This window comes from Acomys minous, assembly GCF_964271855.1.
Source record: "Acomys minous genome assembly, chromosome: 17".
NCBI classification, from domain to species: domain Eukaryota; kingdom Metazoa; phylum Chordata; class Mammalia; order Rodentia; family Muridae; genus Acomys; species Acomys minous.
The window spans coordinates 9,979,017-9,994,464 of NC_140500.1; the positions used below are offsets into that span (position 1 = coordinate 9,979,017).

The 15,448-nt window shown below is 42.9% G+C and overlaps 1 protein-coding gene across 7 annotated transcripts in view; it reads right to left on the bottom strand.

Moving 5' to 3' along the window:
* Positions 1-1,989: 1,989 nt before the first annotated feature.
* Positions 1,990-15,448, bottom strand: part of PIK3C2G (phosphatidylinositol-4-phosphate 3-kinase catalytic subunit type 2 gamma) — a 332,391-nt gene continuing 318,932 nt past the window's right edge. For all 7 annotated transcript variants that reach the window (XM_084766217.1, XM_084766214.1, XM_084766215.1 and 4 more), the window contains 2 exons: positions 11,339-11,464; positions 1,990-3,473 (listed from right to left, as the gene is read on the bottom strand). In XM_084766217.1, the coding sequence (XP_084622343.1) occupies positions 3,321-3,473; positions 11,339-11,464 (279 nt within the window). In that variant the 3' untranslated portion in view covers positions 1,990-3,320. The remainder of the gene's footprint in view (positions 3,474-11,338; positions 11,465-15,448) is intronic.

Below are 15,448 nucleotides of genomic sequence, written 5' to 3' on the forward strand. Positions count from 1 at the left end.
TTAGAGCTTAGTACCTGGGAAGCAAATATCAATAACATGTAAAAGAAAAAGTGAATATGCACACTGTCCAGAGATAATAAAGCCATAGGAGAAAAGGTAGAGTAGGAAGAATCTGGTGTGTATCTGGGGACAGCAGTTTGCCATGTCACTATAGTGTCATGGGATGTGCTGGGCAGAGATGGAGACCTTTGCTCAAGATCTGAAGGATGTGTGGGAGTCAGAAAAGTGGACACAGGGTCCAAAGGAACACTTTTGGAAGAAGGGGTTGGCTGATCAAAGATTTCAAGGACGAGGCTTGCCTGGGGTGCCCAGGGTACAGAAGGAGGCCATGGCTTGAGCTCTGAGGATTAAGGGACACAACACAAGTTAAAAGCAGAGAGATAGACAGCTGTTGAGAAGTCAGCATTAGGGCCTTTTAGGCTATTTTAAAAGTAAGGGCTTTTGCTTTGAGATTAGAAGCCCCTGCAGAGTTTAGAGCAGAATCACACCAACATTGCCAGGGCATCCCAGAGGCCATGGTTTAGAAAAAGAATGGAAGTGGGCAGGGGTTCCTAGACACCCGGCAGTTGCCCAGAAGGCATTTGTGGTACTCCAGGACAAAGATGACAGCAGGAACTTGGACCTGAGAAGCAGGGAAAGAATGTTAAGTGACTGGATTTAAGATGTAGTTTGAAGACAGGTCTACATGGGTCTTCTTAATTGACTAGAACACACACACACACACACACACACACACACACACACACACACACACACACACTAAGAGACTAGAGAGATGTTAAGAATAGCATCAAGGCTTTTTTTCTTCTTCCTACCAACACCTGAAAGGTAGGCTTATTATTAAACAGAGAAAGAATTGTGTATAAAACATGTTGGAATAATGTTTTAAGATACTGAGTTTGAGATCTTTATTAGATACTGATGTTGTACAGGCAATTGGACACTCACTGCTGGAATTTGGGAGAGGCTGTGGGGTGGAGTTATAAATCTGGGAACCATTAGCATCCTAATGACATTTAAAGATTTGGGAATGTTTGAGGCCATTACCAGGATGCAGGGACCATTTAGTCCGGGAGCCTGGGCCACTGCAGCCCAGGGTCCGGTGGACTCAGGAGGCTCTTGCACTGGAAAATGAGGACAAAGGAGCAAGGCTATAAAAGGAAAGCATGGAGGGTGTCTCAGATGTCCCTGGAGAGAGTATGTGGATGACAGATTTACCCAGTGCACCAATATTGTTGATGGGAGAGATCAGACTAGAGATGAAAACAGACAGCTGGGTTTAGCTACACAGAGGCTTTCCTTGACGTGGTAGGACAAACAGCTGCCTCTGATGGCCGTGGGAGAACACTGGAAGACAGAAAGTGCTGAAGGCAGAAGCCACCACTTGAAAAAGTTTTGTTGTGAAGAGGAACTGAGAATTCAGGTGACATGAGTAACGGGCAGTGTTGAATTCAGAGCTGGGGACTGATTTGGAAGACGCACACATCACTCTTTTCTGTTAAGGAGGCGAACCACAGATGCTGCTCATGCAGCAGGAACAGCAGCAGTGGACGACTGTTAATGTTTCCTTTGATGTGTTGGAAGCAGGAAGCAAAGTCGCCAGCGGGAATGTGGATAAGGGGAGAAGATGCTGAGGAGGTTTCAGCAGAAGAGAGGGTGTGCCGCCATTGTCTATAAGACAGGGTGGGGAACAGTGCAAGCAGAGGGTTTGCCACCATTGTCTATAATACTGGTTGGGGAACAGTGTAAGACTGAACAGAGCAGTTGCTCACAATATTAATGGCTTTCTGGGACGGAGCCATCATGCGTTTTAGTGAGACCCCGTTGGCTCATATAAGTCATTGATGTAGTTTTCAGAGAGTAAATATAGAGGCTTCCCTGTGTTTATATGATTATATAAAAGACCAAACAAAACGATTTGAATTTTTCTTTAAAATGAAGCAAATAAAGATTAAAGAAACAAAACACAACAACAATTTTCACGGCAGATGTTTTATTTTTTGAATCTCCACTTTGATTCTTTTGAAGCATACTGCTGCTATGCAGGCAGCAATCTGTAAGATCCTCTATTCAGATCATAGTGAGCACAAGGGGTAGGTTAATATTTAACAAATGAAAAGGATGTTTTAAACAGCGGAACTTAAAAGTCTGGCATTTTGAGGATTAATAAGGCTTAAGGTGTGAACACGGCCATGGGTGGAAGAAACAATGATGATGAATCAATCAGTTTCCAAAGGGAATTCTAAGAGCCGAGCTTAAGAATTCCAGACCAGGTCCAGTGTCCTGGAACCCCAGCAACGGTGAGACAGAGGCGGGTGGGCCATTGCGAGGTTGGGGCCAGCTTGGTCTACGTAGTGAGTTCTAGGTCAGCCAGGGATACAGAGGTAAGATGCCCATCTCAGGAAGAGAAATCCCCACAGAAGCATAGGAAAGGCACTGATAGAGAAGAGAAGCTTCTGGAAGGAGTGGTAGGCAGCTATAAAAGGGTGAGAAGTGAGGGTATAAAAGGCATTATATAGTGCATGAAATTATTAAAGAAAAACCTAAGTAATAACTGAAATTCTTAGGTTTTTTTTTTAATAGAAAAAAATCATAACATGTGGTTGGAGCTTACCAGTTCTCTCAAAAATACAATCATGACAAGACATGTGGGTAGTACACATATCTAAGTTTTAAATCTGTGGCACATGTTCTTGGCTTTCAAACTCATTCATGAGCTTTTCCTAGCTGTCATTCTTTAGAAAACACCTTGAAAGTATAATTTTGACTACAACAAGCCATTTAGACAAGGTGTGAATTTATGCTTGATTCAAAACGTATTATTAAAGTTAATCATTCTTTCATTACTTTGCATATGGACTTTTACATGATGAATATTCCAAGTAGAAAATATGCTAGGAAAATAAGGAAAGCATCGGGAATAAATAACTACAAAAGACTTATTTCGATCTGGTTCTTTTATGCCTTTCATGTGCTAAGCCAGTGGTTCCCAGTCTGTGAGCCATGACTCCCTTGGTCAAACAGCTCTTTCACCACAGGGTTGCATATCACATCTCCTGCATATCAGATATTTACAACACAATTCATAACAGTATCAAGATTACAGTTATGAAGTAGCAATGAAAACAGTTTTTTGGCTGGGGGGGGGGAGTCACCACAACATGAGGAGCTGTATTAAAGGGTCACAGCATCAGGAGGGCTGAGAACCACTGCTCTGAGCTGCCTTCCACAAGAGCGATGCCTTGTTTCTGTGATAGAAGGAATTAGAAGCTAAAATCATGCAAGTACTTCATCAATAATGCATATGCGCGTGTCATTGGTCAGATGATACTGTCTCCTAATGGGTACCACTTCTCTACATTGAGGGGGACACTACAGAGCTGAATGTTAATTGCTCCCACAAATACAGTTTTGCTCTTCACAATCAGCATTAAGGTGTGGCCTTTGAGCTCTGAGACTTCATCATACACCACCTGAGAACAGAGGGAGAAGGAACATATGAATCACACAGGCTTGAATGCATCTTTTAAATAGTGATTTTAATTTTTTTTACATGATGCTAACAGCTTATATATTTGAGGGGATAGGCTCATGTCAAAACATTTCACTTCCAATGTTTACCCTGAAGGGAGCCAAGGTTTTACTAATTTAATAGACTTAAACAACTGTTTCTCCAAAAATCTTAGCAGTTACAGATTCCATAAAATTTTCCACTTTAAAGTCAGTGATTTTTGTCAGTTATTCACTAAGAATACAGTCAAGCATTCTACTTCTAACCATCCTAGAACCTACTGCCTGTCCCAGGAGCTTGGCTACCACATCCCTGTGTGGCAGGCCCACGAGGAAAGACAGGCCAGTGCTGCTGAAATGGAGAAGGTAATGCATCTTGCATATGTGGTGAAATCATTTTGTCATTATGTATTTTACTTAAAACAACATGGCTTATAATTATGAAAAACATGTTTCTTCAATTAATACCTACGATACAAACAGAACAAAAAAATCTGCCTTTCCATCATAGGGAGATAACCAGAGCTTACGTTTTGATGTTCTTTTGGTCTTACATATGTGATTACTTGTTTTTCTTTTAAAATATCTGACTTGTAATTAATATATATATATATATATACACACATTATATAGATGCATATATATATGCACATACACATATACAGGTATAGGTTGTTCATGTGATTTAGTATTTTTCCCAGTGGTATCTGTTCAAGTGTGCCTTCCAATATTCAGGACATGACCACCATGACAATGACAGGCCTGTTGAGGTCAAGAGACATTGGAGCTTGGGGATGGATGAAGATGGTTCATTCTGAGGTGTGAAAGGAAGGGAGGCAGGAGTGGGAAGCTGGCATGGTTGCCAGGGAAATGTGTTAGAACACATCTAGACTTACAGAGCTCATGTTACTTGGTAGATTTTGATCTTAACCTGTTTTTAAATAATGCAAATTATTTTCTTAAAATGGCCATTGATGATATATAGCTCTTAATTGTTTTGTGCACCTATAGTGATTTTTGGGGTAAAAACTCTTTGACCACACAGTAAATATTTGGTGGGTCATGCTGTAGGAGAGCACAGATGGATGCATTCTTTGTGATGTCTTCCTCAAAGGGCTTAGTATGTCTTCATACAAATGGAATAAAGAATGAACATTTCTCTTAGAGTACATACATAAATTTTATTTATAAGCATGAGGAAATCTTTAGTCACCCTGACAAATATAAAATTTGTGGCCTTGGAGTTGGTACCTCAGACAGGAAGCGCTAAGTGTAATGAGTGTCTGTTAACTCAGATACAGGCATTTGCTGCACATTATCTGACACAGGGGCCTAATAAATAATGCTAAAGTGTCTTTTTATGATTGTGGAGGGAGAGTAAGACACAGGAGGTCAGCGTGTGTGCACTCACACATGGGCACTGTGGGAAGAATATCAGTGAGGCAGGGGTGAAAGCCAGCTCACACACCTGAGAACTGAGTGCTGGGAAGGGAGACAGTGACCTGTGATGGGGTGCACTCAGGCTTTGGGATCAGTCAGCTCTGAGCTTGAACAACTTGTGTGGCCTCTGGGCTTCGATATCATCTTCATATATAGGCACCTGTCATTTAATGAAAAGATGTATCCTGGAGCATTGTTATTTGGTGACCTGTGTCCTCCCGTGAAGATGGCTGGAGTGTTACAGGTGATGGAATGTTGGGGAAGCACCGCCTTGAAGCCAGCACCAACCCTCTGAAACTGATAGTACACGAATGAACAAGTTTTTATCATCTTATGAACGTCAGAAGAGTTGGAGCTTGGGAGACAGGACAAGGACCTGAGGTTGATTCCAAGAATCCATGTGAAAAAAAGCTAGTGTGTCATGGGGTGGAGTGGTGCATGTCTTTAATGCCAAGACTTGGAAGCGCAGAGGCAGAGGCAGAGACAGAGGATCTCAGTAAGTCTGAGGCTAGCCTACACTACATAGCATGAGACCTTGTCTCAAAAAAAAAAAAAAAAGATTAGTCATCATACAGCAGCTCAGGGACAACTCAAATGATACTGACTTCAGGTTTCTATATACACACATACAGATGTGCACGAACACACACGCATATACACACAGAGGGGTAAAGAGAGACAGAGAGTTGGTGAGCAAGGAACAGTGTCTCTGGCTTGCTGACTGGACTTAGAGCACTGTCCTTGTACCTTTGTCACCCATTAGGTCCTCTGTCAGAGAGTTTTAGGCAGGTCAAGCATGTAACATGCACGTCCTGCTCTTTCTAGTGTTTCCTTTAGAAATTTCCTGGGAAATATCCAAGAAAAGGAAGGTGAGTGAACACATCAACTATAACAATGTAGACATTCTACCTTTACGGTAGATGATAGATAGTTTTAAACCAGATGTTGGACGTAGCTGAGCACAAAGAACAATGGTGTGAGGGCTAAAGCCCCAGCGGTTTCTCAAGCTGAAGGATGGTCCCCTGAACAGTCTGCACCTGACCCAGGTGCACCATGGGATTTCTGTATGACAGAGGAATTCAGAGAGACTGCTCGCAAAACCTGCTGACATGCATGCTGGGAAGTGTCAAATAGACAAGCTGGACCCCTGGACCAAAGCTTTGGTAATTAAAGGGTAGAGCCTCTGACCCTGGACAGAGTCCTTGAACTAGCCCTCCCAAGAGGGACCTGTGAATACAAACAGGAAGAATTATTTTAGTGACAATTTCGGTAAGGCATTGATATGCAACAACGTATCCCCTTTCCATGTCTGTGAGAGATTCACACAAAATCAAGAACAAGGTCTCTCTCACCTCACAGTACGCTGCAAGCCCTTGGCAGTTGAGGAATCTCAGACTTAGTGAGTGGCTAATGCAATGAGTGTGCTTCAGATGAGGCTGAAGAGCAGAGCTGTTTAAAACCCGAGGATGCCATGTGATAAGCCTCTGTGCTCCTTAATAAGCACTGAGTCTCCTAGTAAGGACATCTATTAGGGTGTTCCCGAAGACTCACACAGGTGAAATGGGGCCTTATAGACATAGGACCCTATATCACAGTTGAGGGCAAGAGAAAGTAGGTCAGATGTAAAGTCAAGGTTATGCTTTGTGCATCTTTTATAAGCATTGCTGTATTGATGCAGACACAGAAAAAGATAGGAGAAAACTCAGAATCTTGTGAGGCATTTCTGTGTCATGGCTCTCTACTGGCCCCTCCCTGTCCCAGATCAGTCTCCATCTACTCTCTGAGGACCACACTCCTTCAGATTTCTGCTGCGTTGGACTCCATGGCATTGTGTGAGTGTGGCCTCTGGTCATTGCTGCTCCTTTAAAACGCATGCAAAGCACGAATAGTGTGTGCTGTGCTCCAAGCAGGCTTCAGACAAGAAGGAAATGTGGTGATTCTGAATCTCTAGGCTGTGGATTTAGGAAGACCTAGGGTTATTCCAAAGCCATCAGGAAATTTATGTCCACACTAAGGATTGTAAAATAAGTTTCATGCACGTGTACTCACTGCTGATTTTTATAATCCATTAAGCTCTTGATAAATTAACTTCCAACTTATTAAAATAATACTTGCCTTCTAGTGACTTTTGTTAAGGGTTTCCTTAGACTTAAAACACTGAATTGCACTGTACAGACTGAGACCTTTCCTTTTCCTTCCTTCCTTCCTTCTTTCCTTCCTTCCTTCCTTCCTTTCTTCCTTCCTTCCTTCCTCTCTTGCCCCTTTCCTGCCCTCCTTTCTCCCTTTCTCTCTACTACAACAGCTTTTGATTTACTTGGACACACAGGCATGTGTGCATTTGTGTGTGTGTGTGTGTGTGTGTGTGTGTGTGTGTGTGTGTGTGTGTGTTTATATGGTAGGCAGAAGACCACCTCAAATATTGTTTCTTAGGCATCGTCCACTTATTTTTAGATTTGAAAAATATTTTATGTGTATGAGTGTTTGAATGCACGTATGTTCATCACATGTATGTAGTGCCAATGGAGGACAAAAGAGGGTGTCATATCCCTTGGAGCTGGAGCTACAGACAGTTGTGAGCCACCCTGTGGGTTTGGGGACACAAACATGAGTCCTTTGGAAGAGCAGCCAGTGCTCTTGACTACTGAGCCATCTCTCCAGTTCATATCTTTTGATGCAGTGCCTCTGAAAAGTTTCCTGCTAGTGAGGAGGGTGTCTTACATGCAAGGAAAGGGACAGGCGACATATTGTTGATGTACATCTCTGTATGTGTGGACATTATAATGAATAATAAGATATCAAAACACCTCTACTAACTTAGAGACTCCCTTGTCAGCATGCACACATACATGCCAATGCTTTATATGTATTTAACACACCCACATATAGTACCACTTAAAAACTACCTGAACCCTGTAGGCATACATGCATACATACTAATGTCTTATAAATATTTTACACATACATATATAATATCACTTATAAAACTACCTGAAATATTTGAAGGTAGCTTTTAGAAGTCACTAAGTGTTGAAGATATGAAGGGAGAGGAGACATTTCCCTTATTCTTGGGAAATTTACACTCTAGGTCCAAAGATTACAAAGATGGGCAAGAGCGGGAGGTGCCAGTATTCACAGGTCACAGCAGCAGGGAAGTCAGAATGTCATGGCTGGCTGGAGGGGTCATTTAGGTGAATAAATAAGACGTTGCAGTGGCTGAAAGAGGATCGATGGTGCATCCTGTTTTCCAACTTGATGGGATCTAGAATCACCACGGAAACAAACATCTGAATGTGCCTGTGAAGGAGTGTCTAGGCTGGATTCCCCAGGGTGAGAAGATGCTCCTAAGTGTGGGTACCACCATGACCATCTGCCCGGAGCTCCTGCTGCTCCATCTTCCCCACCACGATAAACTGCACCCTCAAACCGTGAGCCAGAACAGCCCTCGCTTCAGTTGCTTTCCTGGGCATTTTGTCACAGCCGTGAGAAAAAGAAACTGACGCAGAAATCAATTTCAAATATTACAAAGTGTGTGATCCCACTTATGTGACATTAAAAAATGACAAATTCCCAGGGATGGAGATCTAGGGCCAGTTTGAGGCAGATGGTTGTGGCTACCTTGGGGTGGTCCTTGTAAACCTTCCGATGCTTCTGTCCTGTGCCTTGGCTGGGCATCAATTAGGTGACACCAATGTTCAGAGCTAAACATCTATAGCCACAGGAAGGGGCTCTCTGGGCTGCTAAATCAGAATGAGCTATTGGGATCACACCAATGTCGAAGTCCTGGTGTTGATACAAACTAAAGTTATGCGAGCCATTACACTGGGGGAAAGTCCTGAGGGGCATTAGAATCTCTATTATCTCTTCTAGTTGCACATGAATCCTAGAAAGAAAATAATGCCCAGAGCTATTCTTCCAATGGAGAATCAAGGAAATTACAGAGTTAAAATTTAAGGGATTTGAATGCCACACTTAAAATGGTTGTTAGCAGCTGGCAGCGAGGAACCTTCAATTGAGTCTAAATGGATGAATAATAAATATGTCTGGATACGTTTCCATCCTAGGTAGAAAGATTTAGTAAACCTATTTCTCAGAGCTAGCCTTGGTGACACATGCATTTAACCCCAGCACTTGGGAGGCAGAGACAAGTTGAACTCTGTAAGTTCAAAGCCAGCCTGATCTACATGACTAGTCCCAAGGCCAGCTGAAGTGACATAGTGAGCCGCTGTCTCAAAACAAACAAACAAAAATAAATACTTCATAGAGATCGGATAACAGCTGTGTGATTGCTAGAGAAACAGGGACCTCAGCCAGAAGTGCACTAGGAAAAGTGTCAGGGCTTAGTGCTTAGCTGGACATGTGAGTAAAGGAGTGGGATGGGGGTGGGTGGGGGTGGGGCCTGGGGGAGGTCAATCAAGGTCTTCTGAATTTGCATAAAGTTAAGCCAATCAGCATTCTAGTACTGGTGACCTCACTCCTAGCTGAGGAGAGATTGGAAGCTAATGGCTTCTGGGACAGGGGGCTTCATTTCCCTTTGGGTTGTGGTCCCTCTAGTGGATAGACCCACACCTGTGTGCATGCAGACTTCATAGCTGGACACACTGAGTTATAAGTCATGACCGAGAATGTCAAAGCATAAAAACGTACCTCTAGTCCTCCTCTAAAAAGAATCATCTTTCAAGATGGCAAAGCAGCAAGCTTGCCTTCTAAGTGCACAGAACTTTAAGTGACATGCTTCAGCAATGAGAAAGAGAGGAAGGGCAAAATCTGGAGAGATACCCGGTATGGTGCACACACCACTAAGGCCTGCACTTGAGGTAGAGAGAGGAGGATCAGACATACAAGGTCGTCCTTGGGTACAAAACGCGTTCCAGACCGCCCTGGGTTACGTGAGAAGCTGGCCCTTGAGGTGAATGAATACAGACAAGCTTACACTGAGACAGGACAGAAACTTTGTGACCGCATCCGGAGTCTGTCATCGTCCTCCAGTGTCCAGTGGAGACTGATTCCAGACCTCCTGAGGAATCCTAAATCCAAGGATGTCAGGGAACGAAACCATTCTGAGTTTAAGTGTTCCCTGTGTGCCTCGCCCTGGGTCCTCACGCTTTCATGTCTGGCTCTTACTGTCCTTGTGCCTTACATAATTTTAAGACTTTATCATTGTTTCATTTTGTTTGTTTCATTTTTTGTTTTGTTTTTTGTTTCCATAGGTGGTCATTTGCATTTCTGGATGCAGAACCTTTGGCTAGGGAAGGCTGGTTTTTAATGGAGAAGGGAGAGGAACTTCAGCAGATAATATTAAGAGGAAGAATAATAATAAATGAAACCAAAATAGTGATCAGAGAAAAAAGGGAAGGAAATTAAGAAATGATGGAACTTAAGAGGCACAAAAGAGTTCTCAAGGAAGGAGCGTATCTGGCTGTCAGTTTGCACCTGCAGTGAGGAAAGAGCCTGATGGCTCATTGGGTTTAGCAATTAGGAGCCTGCAGGGACCACTTGAGTGAAGCCCTACCAGCAAAGGTGAGAGTCTACACTGCAAAGTATTAAAGGATGAGACGGAAACAGCTGAGCGAGAGCAGCTTGTGTGTGTGAGTCAAGGCCCTGAGAGTCTGGGATTGCTAGCAAGGGAAAGAACATTTGCTCAGAGACGCTGAGACTTTACAATCCTAGCACTCAGGGAGGCTGAGGCAGGAGAATCCCCACTAATTGAAGCCTGGGATGCATAATAAGACCCTACCCAAACAAACAAACAAACAAACAAACAAACTGCTGAAATAACAAGGGAGAAGTCTTTGTTTTCAGGGGTTTCTGGGTAGACCTTCCCATAGATGACATAGCAAAACAAACAGCCACTTAACTGAGTCAGGAAAATGAGGTGCAAGAGAAGGAAGGCAGGAGTTGCTTTAGAAAGAATCCAGAAGACCTGGTCTTTAAACCTCTTAGGAGAACTATTTGTAGAATGCAGCAGCTTTGATTTACTTTCTTTTTTGGTCAAAATAGAACTTAAGAGACTCACTGTTCTTCACATAATGGCTTGTAATAAAATGGCTAGGTAAGAAAAATCAAGTGTGTGAGAACAGGACGAAAGAGAATAAGATGAACATGGTAGAGAGATTACAGGGAGATGAGGGAAGGCGTCACTATGCAAAGCAGCCCTCCCCTGCCTGCCGGAGTTGGGCCTGTCAGAGCTTTGATAGCCGAGTCTGTATTTTCCAGTTCCCATAGCATCTAGAACAGTGTTCAGCATGCTGGGACTATTTTGGGCAACATCATTCCTTTATGGAACAATGCTTCCAATTACTAAAAATTGTCCGTATGTGGTTGTGAATCAGAAAAAAAGAACTGGTAGGAAAAATACAAACTACCTGGATAGACGATAACTCATACTTACAATCTCATTGTAAGTGGGGTCAGTGCATTTTGGAATGGACTTCGTTTTTCTCCTACGAACGTCACTGGGATGTGGCAAAAGATAAATTTCAACATGTGCACTGGGCGCAGAGCCATCTGGGAGATGCTGCAAAGGAAAGCGGTTATAAATATTAATGGTGTTGCTATCAAAGAAAACAAATACCTAGATATTAAAATGACCAGACCAGAGGCAGGATCTGGAGTTATGAAAGCTATTTATAGTTCATCAGGAGAAAGAAAGAAAGAAAGAAAGAAAGAAAGAAAGAGAAGAACCAAAAGAAATACTTGGCTTCTCAAAAGTAATTCCAACCACAGTGTCAAAGAGATTTTTTAAAATCTGAAACCGTTATAAGAAAGAACAAAGTTCAAAAGTCCATCAATTATAGTTTATGTTTTAGAGTAAAATCTAAATTTCCTTTTTTGACAGATATTATCAAGAGATAAATGTTAGTCACAAATGAAGACAGGTATTAAATATCTTGGGAGAATGCACAGTACTCAACAATCTTTTAAAAATCTAACTTAACATACATTAATGCATCCAGTGAGATGGAGCCTTTAATAATCTGAAAGCTTCTATGATGACATCACATTCTCATGCTATTTGATGAAAATAACAATCAGAGCTAAAGCTGGAATATAGATGCAAGAGTTTAAATGGCTGCAGTCAACGTAGGACCTAAGTGACTGTCAAATACACTCTGTCTCTTTTAAATGCTGTCTTCTATGGACCAGTATGCCTCTGAGGGGACTGCCCGGACAACAGTGCTGAACTGTGTCTCTGACCCACCCACCTTCATCTCCCCTGAAGCTCCCAGTCTTTTATTTTTAAGTTCCTGTAATGCCTAGAAGGTGGTCAGTGAACTGAAACTGCTTTTCAGGCTACCAGTCCCTTTGGAATGATGCGGTCAGCAGCTGCAGACTGTCTGCCTTTCCTTCAAGTCCACTGTAGATATTTTTATTAATTTACCATTTAGAGAGTGAGTTCACCATTTCCAAACCCAAAATGACTTGAAGTAAGTAAATAAGTAGATCCCTTCACTGTGATCGTGGTGAAATAGACCTTAAGTAAAGAACTCAGTGAGAAACACTCTTATGATTTATTGGAAGATGATAGTTTAAAATCAAATGTGAGAAATGCAGGGTTTATTATTATTATTATTAATTATTATTTACTGCAATGCATTGCAACCTTCAACAAATATTACTCAGTGCTTTAAAACTCAGTGTTGTTTCCACATTGTGGTGGCCTGGGAAGGCGTATGACTTGGCCCAAATGTTCGAAGTCCTCAACTCCTGCTGCCCTCCCTTTTGTCCCCACTCAGGCTTTGCATCCTGCAGCTAGAACTTTCCAGATGAGTTTTATTGGTGCTGTGGCTTGCCCCCAAGGCCTGTATGCACAAAGTGTGCTCTGCCACTGAGTTCCCTCTCTACCCCAAACTTCCATATGACTGATAAGCAAAGGAAGAGAAGACCAAGGTCACATGTACAAATAAAAGTCTCTATAACAGCAGGAACCATCTGGATGCTTACAGCTCCATCTGGGAGGACTCTGAAGAGCACTGGTGAAGGGAAATCTGCCCAGTGGGCAGAACTTCAGGCAGGAACTCACGCTTCTTTACTTTGCTTGGAAGGAGCAATGGCCAGATGTGTTTATGAACCAGTCATGGGCTGAAGCCCTTGCCTGGGACTGAACACGGTTGCAAAGTTGGTGAGAAGGAAATCTGTGGAAGAGGTATGTGGATAGAGTTCCTTGAGAGGGGAAAAAAAGTCTTGAATGGCTCTGTGGTTTGTGCAAATTCTCATCAGAGAATGTGTCCTCATGAGAACAGGATATAAATAACCCAGTGCACAGGGGTGTCCCAACCCATTTGTAAAGATCACCCCTGCGGTTTCCCATAAAGAAAGTGAGTGTGGAGGATGCGGTGAGAGGTTTGAAGGACTCAGCAGCACAGATTGCACTCTGTAAGCTGCCCACATGCTGTGTAGCAGTTTCCACAGAAAGGCAGCATTCCATCAAGGAAGGAGCTAGCCAGGTTCCTGAGACCCAAGAAGTAAACGTCACATGAACGGGAAAACTGGAGCTCACAGGATTCACTAGGGTCTATGCCTGTTGGCATGTTTAATGTTCTTGTGGACTGTGTAGTTTATCCTGGTTCATTCAAATGCTGATTTCTCTACCCCACTGTCTGGTGTCAATTCGAACATTGCATTGTGATGTTTATTCTGAGCATCTCCTGTCTGAAGTTTGTGTAAACCCATATCACCATTTGCTCTCTATATTGCCAATAAAAGCCATCTAGGCAATGCTGAGCAAGACAGAGAATAGGGTGGGACATCCTGGTCCAGTGAGGGGAGGAGAAAGAGCAGGGAGGACAGGAGGGATGCATGTGGAAAGGGTCAGGAAACACCAGGAGGAATGGGACGGACCTATGAGATGAGTAAAAAGCAAGTATAATATGGGAAATCTGATGGGAGGAAGTTATGCTAGCTTGGAGGTTTAGGATGGAGTATTTATTGCACAGCATTGTGCTATAGACTAATAAAAGCTACTTGGTAGCCCGTTGATTGCACTGGACCACTTCCACTATGGAAAGGCAACGTTCCCTTCATATTGGGATAGATGGGCTGCTGGGGATTTGTCTCCAGTGTCATGGTTCCTATGCAACATGACTCCTGACTAAAGGACTCATATCAACAGCAAAAGAAGAGCAAGGATGGAATCCGCTTCTTTTTATCATGTTCCTGAGCGGCCTGAGATGTCTGTCATTTGTAGAATGGTTGAAACGGCTTCTGAAGACTCAGTTACAGCATCGGCTAGGTGATAATGTCTTGCAGGGTTGGGGGCGTGTTTCCAGCAGGCTGTAAACCTGTGACGCAGCACCCGGTATGTAGACCTGTGTGTCTCCCATACCAGGTTCAAGGCCCATGGTCAGGGATGAAAAAGGAGCTGGACCATTCACCATGATACCAATAGCCCCCTTGTGATATTTTTATTTCTTTTCCCCACATACTATGTTCTGTTGGCCTAGTGTTCTTTTTCCAGGGGAGGAAAATGCTTACTCTTGGAGACACAATGATGATTCCACTGAACTAGAATTTTATATCATAATATTTAAGGTCCAGGATATCAAAGAGATTAAATACCATTGAAATATTTTTTCCTTTTTGGGTGCACGTGTGTGTGTGTGTGTGTGTGTGTGTGTGTGTGTGTGTGTGTGTTGGAGAGGGGATGAGTGTGCATGAGTGCACTTGTGTGGAAGCCAGGGGAGGACATTGGGTGTCCTCCTCTTTTGTTCTCCACTTGATGTTTTGAGACAGAATCTGCATCGATCCTATGGCTCATCCTTTTGGTCAGGCTAGCTGGCCAGCAAACTGGGAGCACAGGTGTGTGTCACCATGCCTGGGGACTAGGGATCAGGCTCAGGTCCTCAAGCTTCCATTAAGGCAAGCACTTTATTGACTGAGCCATCTGCCCAGCCCTTTCACCTGCTTTTAAACATTTTAAATCTCATTTTACCTCTTTCCTTCCTTCATCTTTGTTTATCAGTAGCATATTTAATGGCAACCCCCGAGACTGACTTCTGACTACAGCAACCTCCCTTCTCAAAGTGCCCAGGATTCTCCTTTTGCTGGAAGAATAAGCTCAAGTGACCAAACAGCAAAAAGTTTTTTGTGTGGTAGCCTCTATCAAGTGCCACACTCAGGCTTATGGCTTCTGTTTTTAAGCTAGTGTCCTTGAGAAGATCCTTGAATATTCTGGAGTTTTCTGAAGGACAGAAGAGCACAGGTTTCGGTTTGAGGCAGGAGTGCATTAAATGTGAGCAGCAGGCTTCCCTTGCACTCTAACAGCTTTAAGTGCAGACATTGATTTCTTGGGTCTTGTAGAGAAGATTTCCTCCTCGTGTCTTATCAGCATCAATTCTTCTCCTTTTTTTTTTTTTTTTTTTTTTTTTTACTGGCGTTGCATCCTCTTCCTTCAGAATCTCAAATAATTTATTACAGGCATCGCCAGCTGTCTCCTCATCAGCCACTTCTCAATGTGCTCCCTGCCCTTATGTTTATGCAAATTTGCTTTTACTTTAAAAAA